The sequence below is a fragment of the Ostrinia nubilalis genome, chromosome 19, assembly GCF_963855985.1.
Source record: "Ostrinia nubilalis chromosome 19, ilOstNubi1.1, whole genome shotgun sequence".
NCBI lineage: Eukaryota > Metazoa > Arthropoda > Insecta > Lepidoptera > Crambidae > Ostrinia > Ostrinia nubilalis.
The window spans coordinates 3,796,131-3,818,206 of record NC_087106.1 but is presented as its reverse complement, the minus strand read 5'-3'; the positions used below and the strand labels follow the sequence as shown (position 1 = coordinate 3,818,206).

The following is a 22,076-nucleotide window of genomic DNA, read 5'->3' as shown; positions in this document are numbered from 1 at the left end:
TGGGGACATAACAAGATTTCGTATTCTTAGGCAGGGTTGCACCATTTTATAAAAGTAAAAGATCTTTGACAAACGTGAAAAATCTGACAAACTCCGTACAAAAAACACCGGTTATCGTTATAGTTAGGCTGTTATTACACTGCGCCGCGCTCCGCCGCGGTACGCGGGACGACAGATTTAATCATTGTATGCAAGTACCTCAGTTTCTATAGAAAACACGCGCGGCACAACACACTGACAACGCGTCTGCGCGCGGGATATTTTATATGAAGTCACGCGCTCCGCGGCGGAGCGCGGCGCAGTGTGATAACCGCCTTACAGTCAAAGTTTGATGGTGCAACTCAGCCTTAAACTTGAAAAGTAATTAGATAGCTTAGAAATAAGATTCAACGTCAATATTACAGTTTACAATGCAAATTAAAATTAATGTGAGCACCATTCATAAGATTGCAAAACTTAACGAGAATCAAATCATATTCTAACACAGTCTAATACAGTAACATACAGTACAAACAGTTTTATAAACTCAATTTGCAGGAAAGGTCAAAATAAATACATAGAGAATTTACATAAGAGTTACAAACTTTCATTCAACATATTGCATCAAATCAGGCACATAAACGTATGTAATGGAAAATAACACAGTAACAACCATATACAATACACAGTATAAGCACATGATGAGCATATTACAGTAGGTTTACAATTTACAGAAAAAGTCAAAATAAAAAATATGGAATGACATGAAAGAGAAGACACTAATTTTCATTTAACTTAATACATCAGAGCAGGCATACAAATGTAATGAATAAATTAAAGTGACAATCAATAGCACACATTTAATTAAAGAAATCATATTGTTTTTTGCTGGATGTCTTGATTGGTTGCGAAGTCATGTAGACGAGCAGGCCAATAAATTGTCAAATTTTATCCAAAATTTGAGAACTTAGTGGGTACCCGACCGTAAGCTTTCTCGTATAATACAAAGTTGTACAGACGACCGCATATCAAGGTAATTAATTAGTTATTGTATAAACAGTGTCTTATTTTTATACCTGATCAGATAAAAAGATTTGATTCTACTGCTCAAATGCAACAATTTTTTTCAAGAGACCGAAGACCCGAAGTTCAAATACTAAAAAAGGCTTTCCATATAAATTCTCATCAGCAAAAGGTCGAGTAAAGTCCGATCGCCGAGCACGTAGAATTTCGTTCAATGACCCCAAGCTAACTTTAGTATAGGTTTAACGTTTTCGAGTGCCTGAGATATGGCAGCGTTACGGGAGGGTGTTTTTGAGACGTCAGTGAGACTTCAGATTTGTATGCTCTGTTATGTCATAAATGTCAATGTCACCCCTCCCGTGCCGCGCCCATACCTCAGGCACTGGCTGAGTCATAAAGTCCGGTGCAATATAATTAGGCGCGAGCGATAAGGATGGGTAGCTTGGGGTCATTGGACGAAATTCTATGTGCTCGGCGATCGGACTTTTAGAACTATAGAATCAACCCCTTTTTTGATCAACTATAAAAAACACCGTGTATAGTATTAGCTGCTATTTTGCGACAAACAAGTATACCCTTATGTGCAGTCGTCTGTTCAAAAATTACGTTTTCAACTCCTTCCCACGACGATAGGCCGCGTCATTCGCTGCCGTGTTCCAATCAATGGCATGAGTGGAACATGGTCAGCGAAGGACGAGCAGTGGTCTTCTTGGCAGCTCTTGATGACGGTACTTAACCCTTCGTCTTACTGTAAAACACGTTAGAAAAACATTTCGGCACACAAAAATGGTACACATCAAATTATATTACATATTTTCACTCCATGAATTTATTATAGAATATATTATTAATATTATATTTTCTATATATATATAGAAAATACATTTTTAAAAACAATATAAGTACCTGTAGTGAGTGACACACTAAGAACTTTTAAAACATCTAAATTAACCTTGAGATTTTTCGTTCGAAATATTCGTTGATAAGCCTCAATACTTTACTTTAAATCCAAGTACGTTGGCTTTTAAAGTAAAAGGCAAAGGGTGAGAACGTATCGTTTTCTTCTTCTTGCATCTGAATTGCTGAAAAAAAGCATATACAAAAGAGAAGCAGTTATATTTTGAATCTGGAGAAGTGTTCTTGGTGTTGACTTGGTGTGTTCTGTACACACAGTCGAAAACTGAGCTTCATCGTGCGACGACAAAGCTCAGTTTTCGCCTGCATGTACAATAAAGAAGTTTCGTGGTGTTGAAAACTTATACACTCAGCGGCACGGAATTTAGCCCAAGCCTAAACAATCAGATATGAGGCCAAATAGGTGTTGTATACCTAAGTTTCGTGTGACATGTTAACAGAACAGCTGTTTTTCTTAGGGTCAATCTTAGAATTATTCTCGTTTCCATAATTTGAGAATAATGCCCATTACTCCAGCTCAAGTTGCTCAAATAGTGTTGCTTAGAAGTCAAGAGCTTGGGGGTGTCAAGTCAAGGGTGTTTAGGCTTGGGCCAAATTCCGTGCCGCTGAGTGTATTTCACTAAATGGGATTAGAATATAGACCAAAACTAAAAAGACGGTGAAGTTTTTTTTTTTAATCCATCGAGAAATGGCTGAGAAATTAATTATTTACATTATCTACATATTTTCGCGTGGAACTCAAACATAGGGCAGTGCCGTGATTCACGCTACCCGTTGTAGTTTCAACCACAATGCTTATCACCCCCGGCACGTTGTCGAGAATGACACTAATGTCAGTCTTCTTCTTCTTTTTGTATTGACCAGGTCTGGGATATGCCAAAAAAAGGTTACAAAATTTTAGTAAGAAAGAATCTTTAGTGACACTGGCTGAAAAATTAAAATATACTTGATTTTTAAAAATTTGATCTGATAACAGCACTGTGGGTCTAGTCAAAATGCCATCGCAAACCAATAGGAAGTTTTCACTAATGTCAGTCGCCGCGTCACCAGTAATTCGATTCGATCGGAAAATGGCAGCCAAAATGCACATTGAACCACCAACGACGCGGCGACATAAAAGTTCATTCAAAATCGAATCATCATCATCATCATCATCATTTCAGCCACAGGACGTCCACTGCTGAACATAGGCCTCCCCCAATGCTTTCCATGTTGATCGATTGGTAGCGGCCGGCGTCCAGCGCTTCCCTGCTACCTTTACGATGTCGTCGGTCCACCTTGTAGGTGGACGTCCCACGCTGCGTTTTCCGGTACGCGGCCTCCATTCCAGAACCTTTCTGCCCCATCGGCCGTCAGTTCTGCGTACTATGTGCCCTGCCCATTGCCACTTCAGCTTGCTAATACGTCGGGCTATGTCAGCGACTTTGGTTCGTTTACGGATCTCCTCATTTCTGATTCGATCTCGCAAAGAAACACCAAGCATAGCCCTCTCCATAGCACGCTGTGCAACTTTGAGCTTCTGTATAAGGCCTATAGTGAGAGGCCACGTTTCCGAGCCATAAGTTATCACTGGTAACACACATTGGTTATACACTCTAGTCTTCAGGCATTGAGGTAATTTGGACGAAAAGATGTTGCGTAGTTTCCCGAACGCTGCCCAGCCGAGTTGGATTCGACGATTGACCTCCTTCTCGAAATTGGACCTACCTAGCTGAATCGTTTGTCCGAGGTAGACATACTTGTCGACAATCTCGAGAATTGAGCTCCCAACTGAAACTGGGTAGGGCGTAACATGGACATTCGACATAAGCTTCGTTTTGTCCATGTTCATCCTCAGGCCTACCTGTTGAGGTGGAGGTCAAGAAAGGTGATAAGACCTTGCTGAAGAATTACAGACCCATCTCGCTTCTGAGTCATGTCTACAAACTGTTTTCGAGAGTCATCACGAACCGTCTCGCGCGTAGGTTCGATGACTTCCAGCCTCCCGAACAAGCCGGATTCCGAAAAGGTTATAGTACCATAGACCACATCCATTCGCTGCGGCAGGTTATACAGAAGACTGAGGAGTATAACTTGCCACTATGCTTGGCGTTCGTGGACTATGAGAAGGCCTTCGATTCGATTGAGACTTGGGCAGTGTTACAATCTCTCCAGCGGTGCCGTATTGACTATCGGTATATCGAGGTGCTGAAGTGCTTGTACAAAAACGCCACCATGTCGGTCCGAGTACAGGAGCAGAGCACGAGGGCGATTCCACTGCAGCGAGGCGTTAGGCAGGGAGATGTTATATCTCCGAAACTGTTCACCGCTGCATTGGAAGACGCTTTCAAACTCCTGGAATGGAAAGGATTCGGCATAAACATTAATGGCGAGTACATCACTCACCTTCGGTTTGCCGACGATATTGTGGTCATGGCAGAATCGTTGGAAGATCTTGGCACAATGCTCGAAGACCTTAATCGAGTTTCCCAAAATCGAATAAAAGTTAAAAAATGTCTATGACTGCGATTGTTTTTACTTTTTTTAGCTTTTTTTTTTAAATTAGTTTCTTCCTTCTTTCTGCTCTCTGTTTACGTCTATGCTTCGCTGTCAAATTAGCTGTCAAAACGACATCGCGATACGGATTTGTCAAAACAGCCTTAGGGTGGGTTGCACCATCTTAGTTTAACTTTGACAAACGTCTAAAATCTGTCAAACTCCATACAAAAAACACCGGTTAACGTCATAGTTACGGTCAAAGTTAGGTGGTGCAACTCACCCTATTGGTTTTCGATATAATCGAAGCTTATCACCGGGGTTTAAGTAATCGCAATGAAAATGGCGGGTGTTGCGATTCGATTCGATTTTGATTGAGTCTTAAATGCATGTTGGCTAAGCCTTTGTATAGGAAATTTCAATCCAGTCTTTCGATTATCGATAGGTAGGGCTTTGCGATTCGATTTTTTGCCGTTTGATTAAGCCTTTTTTGTTATCGACCTCTTTTGCGATTTGTTTGTTTGTTTGCGACTGGTTTGCGATGGGTTTGTGATTTTAAAGTGCGTTTTGACTAGACCCACTGGACCTGCCCCCCTAGACAAAACGCACTTTTTGATCGAATCGAAAATCGAATCCGTCAAAACTCCATACAAAAAAGGGGCTTTTCGACCACTTTTCGACTGGTTTGCGATTATAATTTGCACTTTGTCTAGACTCACAGGGGTAATTCACTGTTTGTACTCCGAAGGTGTTCCGTGACGTCACCGATCAAATAGCGCGAAATATTTGTTATGCACAACTTTGGGGCCCTGTAACTTCTTTATTTGTAGAGATATTTTCATAATTCTTTCATAATTATTATTGGTTTTACTTATTTTTTCAAGTTTTATTAATAGAAAAAAAATTGGAAACTTCTCCATTCCAATAAACATGCCATTGCACTCATGCCATAAATAAATAGGTAAATGATGAGAAAGTCTTCAAATGTCTTCAGGTTTCAAGTGCTTGCTGAAAAAACTATTATAGATCGTGCCATCCACGAAGACGCGCCCCAACAATTTTTGGTCGAGGGAAGCGCGGGGAGCGGGGAGTTTGATCAGAGCAATCCGAGCGTAATTATTGTTTTATTGTTTTGTACTCATGGATAATTTAGCATGTACCGATAACACTCAAGCATTAGCGAAAGAATGGTGGGCGCATCTTCGTGGATGGAACGATCTGTAGTTGGACACAAACAACAGAAAACTTTGTTTCGTGATCTTGAGTATAATCTTGGTGTTCACATTCGATGATTTGCCCGATGATTTGCCTGATCATTTGCCGTATGCTACGGCTCGAACTGGGCATACAAGGCTAATGACGAGAAAGTCTTCACATGTTTTCAGTTTGTTTCAAGTGCTTGCTGAAAAGAAAACACAAACAGAAACAAAACAAAATGTTATTTTCGTGGTCTTGAGTATAATCTTGATGTTCACAAACGATGATATGCCTCAACATTCGCCAACATGTACAATTCTTTGTGCCCAGAATTGAACATGTTTGGCAAAGGAAGAGAAAGTCTTCGAGATTTTTTCAAATGGCTTCGAGTTCTTGCTGAAAAGGAAACTATTAGTTGAACACACATAAGGGAATAAGTCTTCTATGGTTCTTCTTCCTTTCTTACTGAATACTTTATACCGGGAGTCGGGATAAGCGAATTCATACAATGAACCATAGATGGCGCTACATCTGTGCATGCTGCGTTTTATCGATCGTTCGGTCCGCACTCGGCCATTACAATTCAAAACTCGACACTGGATCTTCTGCGTGTGAGTAAATGATAATAGACTTTGACAATCTCATACTATTTTATAGATGTCCAACACTGAACCGTCCCAGCTATAACATTGACAAGGTGGCGCTACTATCAATACTGGGTTGTTAATTTTTGATTTTTGCCACTTGACGTTTCAGAATCTTTGGAGTATACATGTAAATGGCTGGCTAAAAATCGCAATCTCAATCGCAAATTAAAAATAAACTTTTGTTTTTTTTTTTTCAGAGCTTTTTTCAGAGATATTTTTATTGAAAGTGTTTTTCAAAGAAATTGTGTCTTGGAATTATTGAATAATGGTGATTGGTTTGAGATTGTCAAAACTTATTGGTCAAAAAATCGATTGTCAAAATCTATATAAAAAATAAAACAATTTATTACAAAGCAAAATCCCTTAGAGCGTTTTCACGTTAGGGCGTTAGAAGTTTTTGTAATGTCATATAATATGAATTAATCGGCAGCGCGTTTATCGCGCGTTTGCAGCGCTGTTAAAGTCGTCTAAATGTGAAAGCGCTCTTAATTAATATCCAAAGTAAACGCCTTAAACTAATTGAATCGTTTTTTTTTTATGTGACAGGAGGCAAACGAGCAGACGGATCACCTGATGGTTAGTGATTACCGTCGCCCATAGACACCCGCAGACCCAGGGGCGTTACAATTAATATAGAACAGTTTTAATAAATATAATTATTGCGGGACTTTTCCCACCACACGTTCCCACCACTGCAACTCCTGTGTAGCCAGGAGATGCAGCTTGACCGCCAACGAACCCCAACCAGTGAAGGTTGAGTAGTCCCAGGGGATAGATTCTGTCTACCCGCACAATTAATCAGAAGTGTATAGGAGGAGTTCGATGGTTATAATCGATTTCCCTCCAAGCCAAAGCAGGAGACAGATGGCAAAAAGGTTTATTACCTTCATTTAAAAGGGATATGCACCACGGACATATTTTACAAGTTAAGGGGTCCTAACAAAGGCAAGTTGAGTTTAAGCCTTGCAAGGCAAAATTGTTAGAAACCACAAAAAGTAGAACGCGCGTTAAACACTAATTTAAATTGACGTATGGAAGAAAGTGCCATTTTAAAACAGTTGTTCAACGCGTGTTTAACTTGTGGTAGGTCGCAAAAGTTTAAACGAATCTTTCATTTGATAATCGAACGTCTGCGCCAGAAAGCGTGACGTCAACACAAGACATGTTTTGAATGTACTAATGGTGGTGCATTATGGGTTTTATGGATAGCTGAATTAATAGCAGCCGTCTTGAACTATTGTTAAAGCATTGATTTAAAACAAAATCCATGTTTTAACAATAAGTTCACATTTTTAAAATAATAAAAAACAAAGAATACTACATTGCGTTTACTTTACATTTAGCTACGACTCACCAATGTATCCTTGCGAATGATGCTACACGACGATCGCTATTAAACAGACTAGAAAATACACTTTAAACACAAAATACACAATAAATATAGTAGTACACAAGTTTATGTAAATATTACGCTATTGCTCACATCACACACATGAAAAGTTTTGATTAATCTCCGCAGTACATACATTAGGACGAGTTTAAGTGGTTTAGTTAAACCACTTACAAACGTCCGATCTTAACCTAACGCAATCAGATTAAAATGGTGAACGCACAGCCTACTCTTATACTCGTAATAGACCATACGTGCGTGATACGTGCACGTACAGTTAGCGTCAAATAATTCGTGATACTAAAGCCCGGTCTGTGAGCACGTAGAATTTGGTCCAATGACCCCAAGCTACCCATCCTTATCGCTCGCGCGTAATTACGAGGTGTGGCTATTAAATAACGAGACTGACGCTGTAAAACATTTTATTTTGATTTTATACTGTTTTACTTAATATCACCTTCAATATACACCCCTCCTCTATCCCTACAACGCTCCATGCGAATCTTCCATTGTTCGAAACAGTGCTGGAAGTCTTTTTCTGTCAGCTCCTTCAGGACGCGTGCCGCTTTCTCTTTCACAGCTTCAACAGTCTCAAATCTTGTTCCTTTTAATGCAGATTTCACCTTAGGAAACAGATAGAAGTCGCACGGCGCAAGATCCGGCGAATAAGGCATTCAAAATGTCAGTACAAACATTTTTGTGAGCTTCTTGTTGTTCAAAAGTACGAATTTTAGGCACCATTTTGGCACACACTTTTTGCATGTGTAAAATTGTTATGTAATATTTGCCGTACGGATTTTTTATCAATTCGTACAGTTTCAACAGTCGCACGAGTACTTAACCGATGGTCAGTTCGAATTAGATTACCGATTTTTTTGATATTGTTATCAGTTTTTGACGTGGAAGGGCGACCCGGGCGTGAATCATCTTGAACGTCTTCTCGGCCATTTTAAAAAGGCTTAAACCACTCAAAAACACGTGCAAGCGATAAACATTCATTGTCATTCAATAAATTATAAGTTTCAGTAGCGGTTTTTTCAAGTTTCATATGAAATTTCACAAAAATTCGTTGCTAGATACTGTTACACTTAACATTTTTCCGGCGAAACAAAAAAACAACTCTAATGCGAACGAAGGCTACGGCTATACTGATTTGTTTACAGAAGCGAGAGGCACTTCATTCGAAAGAGAAGGCTTCTTGCTAACAGTTGTTGGTTGCTGGCGTTCGGCGCATGCGCACTTCTCCTGTAGCAGCGTCAGTCTCGTTATTTAATAGCCACACCTCGTATATTGCTGTCGCGACTGTGCGACGAGCGCCCGCAGTGAGTGTGCGAGCGCAACAGCAACATAATTACGCGCGAGCGATAAGGATGGGTAGCTTGGGGTCATTGGACAAAATTCTACGTGCTCGCAGACCAGACTATACCTTATTCCAATCGTAACATAGAACGAACTGTTTTCTACTTTCGACGCTGACTACGTGTCACGTATACGTACGCCCCTTACTTGCTAACTTACTGGCTAGTACAACAAATACCACCACTCACCTGGTGTACCGCGTCCAGGAACATAAGGAAGGTGGGCGTGAATCCCTGCTGCGGCGTCGCTGCGATGTTGCTGCGTTGCTGGAACTTGTGGCCCATGGCCAGCCACTCCTTCTCTACTAGGATCCGGAAGCCTTCGAGGGTCCGGTAGTACGGGTCCAGGCAGATCTGCGCTAGCGATGATATCTGCAAGGGTGGCTGGTGTTAGAATAGACACGAGATTTACAGTTGGGATAGGAACTCTTGGTTTAGACACTACAGCAGAAATAATTATAACCTGCTCCATTTTACTAGAGGTGAATTGAGGTTTTGATTTATACACAAAGCATTTATGGTCTGCTCCAATGGAAACTGACAAAATTGAGTTAATCAGGTATTTACTGTCTCTGTATAATACTTAACATACTTCACTCAGACAGTTTGGTGATAACTTTAATTGGCACCATAGTAGTGAACTTATAGCTGTTGGGGCAGACAAATTGAACGTAGTGTAGGCAAGCCTTCTACTTGGTGAACCAACGATCTGATGAAGGTCGCGAGAAGCACGTAAATGGGGATAGCGCAAGACCGATTGTTGTGGAAATCCAAAGAGGCTGGTTAGCTACCACTATCTTACCTAAGTATGTCGCCATAAAAACAATGTTAACAGCATTGTTGTGTTCCGGCAGTTACAGGTAAGATAGCCAGTTTCTGCGTGCACCTTCGGCCTGATAATCACTTACCATCAGGTGAGATGCAGGCCAAGAGCTTCCTCGTTGTGGATAAAAAAGAGGCCTTTGTCGAGCAGTCTTGTCTTTTAGAGGACTTTGAACAATCGATCAAAGAAATGCCAAGTGTGATTTTGCTATACCTGTGCAGTGACGTCCCAGCCGTCTTCAAGCGAGAGCAGGACAGAAGACCCCTGGATGTCGAGCAGGTCCACCACGGCACCAGACAGCTGGAACAGCTGCCTCAGCTGCCACAGCCAGCCGGATTCTTCTATCAGCCTGTGGAGAACACCCGCGTTAGATAGAATGTTCTCATTAGGCCTTTCAAACATGTCTGGTCATCATGAGGAGTGCCAAATCCTTCATTTGCCTCTGGTGAATTAAGAAGGTCATTAGAGTCAATAGAGATTAAATGACCTAATGATGATGAGACTAACGTTCTTGTTGCTGAGGATTAGTGCGCCACGAAATTTACGTGTATGTTTTGCTGTGTAGTACGCCATAGACTGTTCTGAGGGTGCCCTTGTAGCACAGTCCAAATCATCCATTGGACTGATTAATTCGCCAGGCTCTTCATGTAGGACACTCTCTAGAGTCGTACTCCTGCAGAGAGAGACTAATACCCGTTTTCACCACCAATCCCTAGTTTTTAAGTGACCCCTATGGTAGCACATAGCAGGAATTTTGTTCTCATAGAGGTCTCTTAAAAACTAGGGAATTATGGTGAAAACGGACATAAATGACCTGATAGTGATGACGTAACGAGACAGACGTGCTTGGTGGTGCTATGTAGTGGAATCCTTTGTCACCACAAGGACAAAACCCTCCATTTGCTTGGAGAAGGCCTCATATTTAGGCCAGATTCTCTAATTTAGACAGTCGTACTCTTGCTGTGGAGACTAAGATTAAATGGCCTGATGTCGAAAACTTTATGACACTGACCTCAGGAAGCCCTTATGATCGGGCAGTTGTGCAGGCGGCGCAGAAGGGACGGCAGCGCGCCTGAGTTTCTTGAAGGCGTGCTAGTGGTGCTGTCTCTTGGGAGATACGAACGTGACCTGCTCTGTCCCGCGAGATACGAGCCTAACCTAAGCCCTTGTGGTGTATGCCAAATCCTCCTTTTGTTTCTGGTAAATCAGAGTGACCCTAATGATGACGGTGACTTTATGACCCTCACCTGAGGAAGCCCTTATGGTCTGGCAGTTGTGCAGGCGGCGCAGAAGGCACGGCGGCGCGCATGAGCTTCTTGAAGGCGTGCTTGGCGTGACGCGCCTCCGGGTACTCCGCGGGGACTAACTCCGTGCCCGCTAATGCGCACGCCACGCCCTTTTCCGTTACCACGTATAGAGATGAGCCTGGCCTGAGGAAGCCTTCGTGGTGTATGCCAAATCCTATTTGCCTCTAGTGGATTAGAGGGCCGTGCTCTTGAAGTGGAGACTAAATGACCTACCGATGACGTATTGTCACTAACCTCAGGAACCCCTTATGGTCTGGCAGTTGTGCAGGCGGCGCAGAAGGGACGGCGGCGCGTATGAGCTCCTTTAAGGCGTGATTATGGTGCTGTCTCGCGGATTATACGAACGTGACCTGGTGTGTCTCGTGAGAGATACGAGAGCCTGACCTGCTCTGTCCCGCGAGATACGAGCCTAAAAGCCCTTGTGGTGTATGCCAAATCCTCCTTTTGCTTCTGGTAAATCAGAGTGACCCTAATGATGACGGTAACTTTATGACCCTCACCTGAGGAACCCCTTATGGTCTGGCAGTTGTGCAGGCGGCGCGGCAGGCACGGCGGCGCGCATGAGTTTCTTGAAGGCGTGCTTGGCGTGGCGCGCCTCCGGGTACTCCGCTGGTACTAACTCCGTGCCCGCTAATGCGCACGCCACGCCCTTCTCCGTTACCACGTATAGAGATGAGCCTGGCCTGAGGAAGCCTTTGTGGTGTATGCCAAATCATATTTGCCTCTAGTGGATTAGAGGGCCGTGTTCTTGAAGTGGAGGCTAAATGACCTGCCGATGACGTATTGTCACTAACCTGAGGAAGCCCTTATGGTCTGGCAGTTGTGCAGGCGGCGCAGAAGGGACGGCGGCGCGCATGAGCTTCTTGAAGGCGTGCTAGTGGTGCTATCTCACGGGAGACATGAGTCTGACCACAGAGTATTTGCTCGTGGAGACTAAAAGACCTGACAGTGATGACGTAACGAGACCGACGTCTTTGGTGGTACTGTGTAGTGCACCAGAGGTTGACCTCAGGAAGCCCTTGTCACTACAAAAGCCAAATCCTTCATTTGCTTTGTGAAGGCCTCTTTTTAGGCCAGATTCTCTAATTTAGACAGTCGTACTCTTGCTGTGGAGACTAAGATTAAATGACCTGATGTCGAAAACTTTATGACACTGACCTGAGGAAGCCCTTATGGTCAGGCAGTTGTGCAGGCGGCGCAGAAGGCACGGCGGCGCGCATGAGCTTCTTGAAGGCGTGCTTGGCGTGGCGCGCCTCCGGGTACTCCGCGGGGACTAGCTCGGTGCCCGCTAATGCGCACGCCACGCCCTTCTCCGTTACCACGTATAGAGATGAGCCTGGCCTGAGGAAACCTTTGTGGTGTATGCCAGATACTATTTGCCTCTAGTGAATTAGAGGGCCGTGCTCTTGAAGTGGAGACTAAATGACCTACTGATGACGTATTGTCACTAACCTGAAGAAGCCCTTATGGTCTGGTAGTTGTGCAGGCGGCGCAGAAGGGACGGCGGCGCGTATGAGCTTCTTTAAGGCGTGATTATGGTGCTGTCTCGCGGATTATACGAACTTGACCTGGTGTGTCTCGTGAGAGATACGAGAGCCTGACCTGCTCTGTCCCGCGAGATACGAGCCTAACCTAAGCCCTTGTGGTGTATGCCAAATCCTCATTTTGCTTCTGGTAAATTAGAGAAAGAGGTGTTCCAACAGTAAAGACCTAATGATGATGACTTGACTGACCTGAGAAAGCCCTTGTGGTCTGGTAGCTGTGCGAATCCTCCTTTTGCTTCTAGTAAACCAGGTGTTCTTGAAGTGGAGACTAAATAAATGACCTCATGATGACTGGACTGACCTCAGGAATCCCTTATGGTCAGGCAGTTGAGCAGGCGGCGCGGAAGGCACGGCGGCGCGCATGAGCTTCTTGAAGGCGTGCTTGGCGTGGCGCGCCTCCGGGTACTCCGCTGGTACTAACTCCGTGCCCGCTAATGCGCACGCCACGCCCTTTTCTGTTACCACGTATAAGGATGCCCGTCGCGCTACGCCCGTGTCGCCGGAGACTGAAAAACACCCAATACATCATCCATCATGAACTTAAAATATGGGCTCTGTAGGGTATGGCCTCAGGAGAGAGGACACTAAGCCAAATTTTACTTGTAATTGTACTTTTTTACTGCAACTCGTTTCCCAACCTTTACCCTGTACATGGTAAATGCACAAGCCGTGTATTGCAAGCCATTATAAAAATATAAATAAATAACGGGAGAAGGACTTAAAAATGATTACATTTTATTTGTTCTGATAAAGTTACTGTTGGTAATATTATGTTTGTCAACCACAATCCTTGCAGATTTCACGAAGCCGCTCGTCTCGTTGGTAATATGTGGTGAGTTCTTAGTCATCATCATCAACAGCCCTTTACAGTCCACTGCTGGACTATGAGCCTCCTCCACTATAGTGGAGGGTTTTGCCATAATCCCCTCGCTTGGCAGACGGGTTGGAGATCGCAGTTTAAAAGATTGACGTTTTCAGATAGCGCTGCTGCCGCCGCCTTTTTATAAGTACACACGTACCGGAGTCGACGTCGGCAGTGGACAGCCGCTGTCTCGGCGCGTACAGGTCCAGATGGGACGGCTGGCGGCGGTCCTTGAGCGAGCCCCAGCGCCCGAAGTGCCGGCCCGTGGTGGCCGCGCCCGGCTTGCGTCACGCCGCCTTGTCATAAGTACACGTACCGGAGTCGACGTCGGCAGTGGACAGCCGCTGTCTCGGCGCGTACAGGTCCAGATGTAACGGCTGGCAGCGGTCCTTGAGCGAGCCCCAGCGACCAAAGTGCCGGCCCGTGGTGGCCGCGCCCGGCTTGCGTCACGCCGCCTTGTCATAAGTACACGTACCGGAGTCGACGTCGGCAGTGGACAGCCGCTGTCTCGGCGCGTACAGGTCCAGATGGGACGGCTGGCGGCGGTCCTTGAGCGAGCCCCAGCGCCCGAAGTGCCGGCTCGTGGTGGCCGCGCCGGCGCTTGGTGACACGTTCCCTTGTCATAAGTATACGTACCGGAGTCGACGTCGGCAGTGGACAGCCGCTGTCTCGGCGCGTACAGGTCCAGATGGGACGGCTGACGGCGGTCCTTGAGCGAGCCCCAGCGCCCGAGTGGCCGCGCCCGGCTTGCGTCACGCCGCCTTGTCATAAGTACACACGTACCGGAGTCGACGTCGGCAGTGGACAGCCGCTGTCTCGGCGCGTACAGGTCCAGATGGGACGGCTGACGGCGGTCCTTGAGCGAGCCCCAGCGCCCGAGTGGCCGCGCCCGGCTTGCGTCACGCCGCCTTGTCATAAGTACACACGTACCGGAGTCGACGTCAGCAGTGGACAGCCGCTGTCTCGGCGCGTACAGGTCCAGATGGGACGGCTGGCGGCGGTCCTTGAGCGAGCCCCAGCGACCAAAGTGCCGGCCCGTGGTGGCCGCGGCCGCGCCCGTGGCCACGCCCCCTTTGCCCCCGCTGTTGCGAAGCACACTGCGCACGAAACGTTGCTATAAGTCTACTGCGTAACTGAGTCAGTGCCTGAGATATGGGAGCGGCACGGAGGGGTGACATTGACATTATGACGTGACAGAGCCACGGGAAGGATAGACATGTGAAGTGACATAGCATCCAAATCTGAAAGAAATTTGTAATCTCGCTGATGTTTGACGTCTCAAAAATACCTTCCCGTGCCGTTCCCATGCCTCAGGCGCTGACTGCTAATTATTAATTAGTTAACACTTTGCCGGACAGTAACCCAGACACAATAGAAGTTTAATTGTTATGACTCTCCAGAAAAGTTGTTAATTAGAAAGAAGCAGACCACTGAATAAGAAATAAGTTTTACATAAACTTAAAAGCTTTTTTACTGCTATTAAAAAGACGAACATAGATCCAGTAATGTAGGATTCCGAAAAAAGTGCCTAGATTTGACTGCATTGCCACGGGAACGAGATTAGATGCTAGAGTTAGATCCAAAACGCGACTAGAAATCGTTCCTATGCGTGCATACACCAGCGGTCCTGTGCTTACCTCAACGTGCCAGCTGCTTTCGTAAGCAGCGGTGTATGCGTGGGCGGCTGGGTGTCGTCGCAGCAGAGCAGTAGAGAGTCCAGACTGAGTGACGAGTCTTCCAGATCCCCTCTGGAGGCTGGGGTTAGAGCCACCAACGTGGCTAAGTACCGTTCCTGTTGGAAACGTAAAAATAGTCGTGAGTAGCAAAACACATGACCATCCATACTCGGGGTAAGAACAAGTTAGTTATGGATGTATTTTTTCAATACATTAATAACTGACAAAGGTGACTGAGTTTCTTCCGCCACTTCTTCTCAACACCCGCCCATATGTTGTCTTGAAGTGGTGTTAGGGCAAGCTATATTTAGGACGTGTATAAGTGCCCTGGAAAGGGCCTATGTACTGAATAAAATATTTAAATTTGAAAAAATAGGGATGTTTCCTGGGTAAAAAAGCAAGAGTTGTAATGAGTCCGTCAGTTAATTAATCAAAAAATAGTCGACACGTATTTTTCACTTTATTGAAATAAAGAAAATTGAAAGAGATAAAGCGCGCCAAAGTTCAAAAAAAGAGGCACTTGACGTCAAGGCGTAGTTTAAAGTGTTGCACTTTGTGACGTCACGGGGAACTTCAACATTTCGTAAATACTTATTGGATTGATAAATAAAAAGTTTTTTATTTTAGGAAACTAGCCTATTGATGGGGATACGAGGGATATTGGTCGACAATCTTTATTGCAAAAATATGAAATTAACCAATGTTTCTTACCTGTTCTAAACTAGATGTGGTTTCGGTGCCACTTTGCGTGGGGCCGGGGGTTTGATGCGTCCCTTTCAGCATGCCCATAACGCCTTTGTGATGGGACGCTGCTGATCTGAACACAAAAAACGTATAGTAAAAATCTACAAAATAGTCCAGTAGGATAAGTGAGTAAGTAAAACTAAGGCCCTAAGGTTAAGGGCATTAGGTTGATATTTTTCTAATACGGCCATCATTTCTTACGACTGCTCTGCCAAGAGCAAAACGAATAAGATCATTAATTAATGCTGGAAATGCTTGTCGGAAAGAAATATCAAGAGTCATCGAACTAATACAAATACTTCATTTGCTTCTGAATAGGGTAAATGTGATGGTTATATTTTATCAAAAGGCTTCGCTACTAAGGTTGTTCTATCCCTTTCTCTTTATGACTCATAATAATTAAAATCAAGCCGTCAGCACTTTTCCACTCTGCATTGACTGCCTGCATATAAATATACGCGTTTCACAGCTACTGCTGATCTGGGATAATAGTCCACTAACTTAATGAAACCTCAAGCTAAAATGAACCTTAATACCTGGACAGAATGGCGTGTGTAGTGGGGTGCCGCCACGTCAAGACAGGCAGCCTGCCTTGCCGGTAGCAGCGCGAGACGCGCCGCAGAGACTCGTCGCCGATGCTCTCTGGCGCTGGTATCACAGCTGGGTAGCTGCCACAGACAATACGGAATTGTTATAGCTATTATAAACATTGCAGACACCAGAACAACTCAAATGCATTGAAAAAACGAGAAAAAGAAATTCCATAACTTTTACTTTTGCAGGTTACAACGATGAATTGATGTGGAGAAATCTAGGAGACAAAAATTTTAATCAGACGGTAGGTAGTTTCATGAAAGCATTGGTGATACATTTAATTAAAAAAAGTAATATTCATTTCAGTAAGGTTCTCTGTAAGGGCAACTTATAGTTTTTAGCTACATTTGTACAATACAGCAAACTCCCGGACATCTACTAGGTAATTCTCATAGACATATTAATTAATGTTTATAGTCCCGTTCTCTTCTTTTCTGTAGCCAAACCCGTAGCCAAACACTCTCTTTAGGTGTTCTTCAGCAATTTGTGCTATCTATCTTCTACGAATACCTAAGAAACAAATTCCAGTATTCACAAACATTACTATGAGGTCTCACAGTGCACGCGGACGCACAGGATGACACACGAACCAATCGCAGATCTTTATTCAACGCTGTGCGTTCGATTTACTGCTTCACTTAAGCAAGCATCATTGGTGAATACGGGCGGAAGTGTGCGAGTGAAATCTAACATAAGGGACAACACACACTATAGAAGAAAAATTGTTTAAAATATGTTTACCTTCTACATAACGTGTAAACAGCGTTCGCGTGGGACAGCCGGAAGGGCGACGAGGCCAGTCCCAGCCGCGCCCAATCCCGCGCGTATGCTCTGTCCCGCAATCTCTCTAGCGTCCGTCCCGCGGCTAATTCTAGCTCGTTAACTGTATCAAAATAAACAACGCACTTACCTTCTACATAACGTGTAAACAGCGTTCGCGTGGGACAGCCGGAAGGGCGACGAGGCCAGTCCCAGCCGCGCCCAATCCCGCAATCTCTCTAGCGTCCGTCCCGCGGCTAATTCTAGCTCGTTAACTGTATTAAAATAAACAATGTACCTACCTTCTACATAAAGTGTAAACAGCGTTCGCATGGGACAGCCGGAAGGGCGACGAGGCCAGTCCTAGCCGCGCCCAATCCCTCGCGTATGCTCTGTCCCGCAATCTCTCTAGCGTCCGTCCCGCGGCTAATTCTAGCTCGTTAACTGTATCAAAATAAACAACGCACTTACCTTCTACATAAAGTGTAAACAGCGTTCGCGTGGGACAGCCGGAAGGGTGACGAGGCCAGTCCCAGCCGCGCCCAATCCCGCGCGTACGCTCTGTCCCGCAATCTCTCTAGCGTCCGTCCCGCCGCCGGCTCGCCTGACTCACTGGCCAATTCTAGCTCTTCCACTGCAGGCGATAAGGTATATTTTAGCTTGGCGGATTTCTTCCCATTTTTACACACAATGTAAATCGCAGCCTACATTTTTCATTTTATAAAAACAAACCTTTACTACACCGAAAAATGTAGACAGTGTAGTAGATGAACAAACCACTGAGTATCAGAGTATTTGAAAAAAATATATAGGTACAGCAAACTTTTTCTTGTTGAATAAATTATTTTTATTTTATTTAGATAACCAAATCAAACGAATGCAACGATAAAATAGTTTTCGCCAAATGACCAAATATTCTCGGTAAGGGAGCATAAATATTTATTGGTCGACTTATAGCAATTTTCATTGAGATCCAGAGAACCATTACATATACTATTGGATTACGTCTGAGACTTGTCTAATAAACCTTTTTTTGTTATAAAAATTAAATTTCAAATAAACACTTACGCGACAATGTATCCGCTGAAAGTGAGGACATCAGAGGCGGCGAGGTCAGCGACCGCGCGTCAGCTGACGGCAGCACGTACTTCTGGCGTTTGGACGGCTTCGGCTTGAGCCCCGCTTTCCGCGCTGTCTTCAGTAAAGTCTTTTTCGCAAAACCTCTGCACAGAAAACATGCTTATATTAATGATAACTTGAACCGTAACTATAGCGATAACCGGTGTGTTTTAAATTGAGTTTGACTGATTTTTGACGATTGTTATATCTAAAGAAAGATGGTGCAACCCAGCCTTAATAATAAAGTATAGTTATTATAATTTCTGGGGTTAAGAGTCGCCTCTTGTTCTACATTTTTAAATAACTTTTAAAATTGAACTACCTATGGCGCCAATTGAGCTCAGATGGAAGAGCAGTCGCCTGGCAAGTGAAAGGTCGTAGGCCACCTATCCTTACCTACCCATCCTTATGTTATCGCTCGCGCGTAATTATGTTGCTGTCGCGCTCGCACACTCACTGCGGGCGCCCGTCGCACAGTCGCGACAGCAATATAATTACGCGCGAGCGATAAGGATGGGTAGCTTGGGGTCATTGGACAAAATTCTACGTGCTCACGGAGCAGGCTTTACCTTAAGCAGTACGATTTTACAAGTTATTTTAAAAATAAAGAAAGTACAGTATACTATACTGCCGTGCTAGCGAAATCAGCAGTACCTCCAACATTTTGCTGTTAAAAAAAGTCCTCTCAGCTCATCTTAGAGCTCATTATAGTTTTTCCAACAAATGGAGTTACTGCTGATATCGCTGGCACGGCAGTATACCTCATAAAGGTTGCGGGAAGGCGATGGTTGCAGGCCGCCACCAACCGGTCATTGTGGAAATCATTGGGGAGGCCTATGTTCAGTGGACGTCCTATGGCTAAAAATGATGATGATGATGATGTATACAGTCGAATATTTTAGAATTCAGCAGAAACTTAAACAAATATGGCCAACTGATATTAAAACATTTTTAATCTGTGCCCTAGTGAAGCGAGAAACCCTCTCGTTAATTGCGAATTGAAATTATTGTAGTACTTATGTACCTGTAGAAAGAATTTAAAATGCTTTAAAAAGCAGTGCATTAAATAATTAGTAGTACATTCAATGAAGAAAAAATACATTGTTGATTAAGACCCTATTTAAATCTATTTAAATGCAATCAGGAATAAAAATGATTGAATAATTGAAATAAAATCGATTAAATTTACCGATTATTGTCTATGACTTACAGGTTACAACACTGATGTGTCAGAGACAAGATGGAGATAACACATAATTTTAAACGTTAAGTCAATTTGACAAGTCTCACAAATTTTCATCGTCCACGTATTTTGCTAAAATAATTTGTTTCAAAGATTGATTTTAAACTTGTATAATCGTGAGAATAAAGTTGGTTTCATGGGCTTGTTAAATAATGTGTATGATATTATGAACACGTAAGTGATTATGGTGTAATTGTGTATGAAAGTGTTTGTTTACATCTCTGTTGGATTCTAAAAAATCAAGGTATACTAACTTGAGCGTGTGATGTTTGGGTTGATGAGCAGCAGGCGGCGGCACGGGGCGCGGAGCCATCGCGAAGTGCATCAACGGGTGTTGCGGGTGCCGTAGCCTGGCGAGTTGTTTACGGAACGCTTCGGCTTGCTCGCTGCTCACCTCCTCGTCTAAGGCCACCTGGATTACACACGCTACTGTAGAATCTTGGCATAGGTATGTCACGTAACATCCACATACGCCCAACAATCGTTCCTTTGTCGTTCGATCAGGATCTTATAAATATAAAGGACTATGAAAATTGTTTGAAAAATATTTCCCGTTTTTGTAACATTTTTCTTTACTGCTCCGCCCCTTTTGGCTGTAGGGTAATATGATCCTAAAGTCTTCTTCGATAAGTGAGCTGTCCAATACATGTTTTCATCTCTCTCGTGGATATAAAGATGCCAGTATAAGCGAAAGAGACAGATAGACCAGAAACTGCGTAAACGCAGGAATGAAATAAATAAATGCACGGGGCGCGGCGCCATAGCGAAGTGCATTAACGGGTGCTGCGGGTGCCGTAGCCTGGCGAGTTGTTTACGGAACGCTTCGGCTTGCTCGCTGCTCACCTCCTCGTCTAAGGCCACCTGGATTAGACATGCTTCTATAGAACCTTGTGACTTTAATCAGAGTAAATACAAATGAGTAGGTCATCTTCATAGAAACGCACCGAGCGTGGTTTGTATGCGAGCGCGCCAATACGTATGCGGCGCGTACACACACACTGACAAAACTCGGCGCAAAATCCCGCTAATCCACGCTAAAATCGAAACATCAACGTACTCCCATCCGTCGTTCTTTTATCGTTCGATCAGGACCTTATAAATATTAAGGACCTCGTACGCGCGAAAATAATTTGAAAAATATTTCCCGTTTTTGTAACATTTTTCTTTACTGCTCCGCCCCTATTGGCTGAAGGGTAATGTTAAATAGCCTACTGCCTTCCTTGATAAATGACCTGTCCAATACATGTTTTCATCTCTCTCATAGAAAAAAAGATGCCAGTCTAAGCGACAGAGACACCCGAAACTGTGAAGTGCATTAGCGGGTGCTGCGGGTGCCGTAGCCTGGCGAGTTGTTTACGGAACGCTTCGGCTTGCTCGCTGCTCACCTCGTCTAAGGCCACCTGGATTACATACTCTTCTATAGAACCTTTTTATAACTTGAAACCAATGGGCATAACCAGCTTCTGACCTGGGTGGGACTGTCTTAACCATTGGCAAATCAGATCGGTAGGGTCCTCCGCTCTTGGACACTTAAGAACGAAGCATATGGTAGGTATCTAGGGGTTTATAGGTATGTATTCGTCGGCTCGGTACGTCATCATACGACATTCGGAACGGTTTTGCTTGCTCGCTGCTCACCTCCTCGTCTAAGGCCACCTGGATTACACACGCTACTGTAGGATCTTGGCATAGGTATGTTACGTAACATCCACATACGCCCAACAATCGTTCCTTTGTCGTTCGATCAGGATCTTATAAATATAAAGGACTAGCAGTTCCCGCGACTTCGCACGCGTGAAAATTGTTTGGAAAATATTTCCCGTTTTTGTAACATTTTTCTTTACTGCTCCGCCCCTTTTGGCTGTAGGGTAAAATGACCCTAAAGTCTTCCTCGATAAATGAGCTGTCCAATACATGTTTTCATCTCTCTCGTGGAAAGAAAGATGCCAGTATAAGCGAAAGAGACAGATAGACCAGAAACTGCGTAAACGCGGGAATGAAATAAATAAATGCACGTAAATGTAATAATGGGTGTTGCGGGTGCCGTAGCCTGGCCAGTTGCTTGCGAAATGCTTCAGTTTGCTCGCTGCTCACCTCGTCTAAGGCCACCTGGATTACATACGCTACTGTAGAATATGGACCATAGGAGTATCTGGCATTCATCAGTAACCTCGTAGGTGTATGGTGGAATTATCAACACAAACGTTTGACCACCATTTTGAGTATGATTTAAATCGAACGACAAATGAGAACAACAGAGTCGAGAGTCAAACTCTTTATTGTCAGTAAAGTCCTTTCACCTTAAATAGATTAAGGCCTGTATTGCAAAATAAAACTGTATAACCACAGTCGTACTAGATTCAATCCTGTGTTAGGAGAAAATATTGAAATTCAAGCAATCTAAAGCCTATACCTTAGTTC

At 44.0% G+C, this 22,076-nt stretch overlaps 1 protein-coding gene across 1 annotated transcript in view; it reads right to left on the bottom strand.

The window, feature by feature from the left end:
• LOC135081384 (myotubularin-related protein 5-like) overlaps positions 1–22,076 on the bottom strand; it is an 86,151-nt gene that overhangs the window by 11,846 nt on the left and 52,229 nt on the right. The window contains exons 22-35 of the mRNA XM_063976103.1: positions 19,910–20,067; positions 18,362–18,516; positions 17,765–17,927; positions 16,477–16,608; positions 15,908–16,013; positions 15,158–15,312; positions 13,996–14,617; positions 13,678–13,801; positions 12,960–13,164; positions 12,273–12,455; positions 11,909–11,997; positions 11,615–11,807; positions 10,021–10,156; positions 9,174–9,356 (exon numbers count right to left, since the gene is read on the bottom strand). Of these exons, the coding sequence (XP_063832173.1) occupies positions 9,174–9,356; positions 10,021–10,156; positions 11,615–11,807; positions 11,909–11,997; positions 12,273–12,455; positions 12,960–13,164; positions 13,678–13,801; positions 13,996–14,617; positions 15,158–15,312; positions 15,908–16,013; positions 16,477–16,608; positions 17,765–17,927; positions 18,362–18,516; positions 19,910–20,067 (2,604 nt within the window). The remainder of the gene's footprint in view (positions 1–9,173; positions 9,357–10,020; positions 10,157–11,614; positions 11,808–11,908; positions 11,998–12,272; positions 12,456–12,959; positions 13,165–13,677; positions 13,802–13,995; positions 14,618–15,157; positions 15,313–15,907; positions 16,014–16,476; positions 16,609–17,764; positions 17,928–18,361; positions 18,517–19,909; positions 20,068–22,076) is intronic.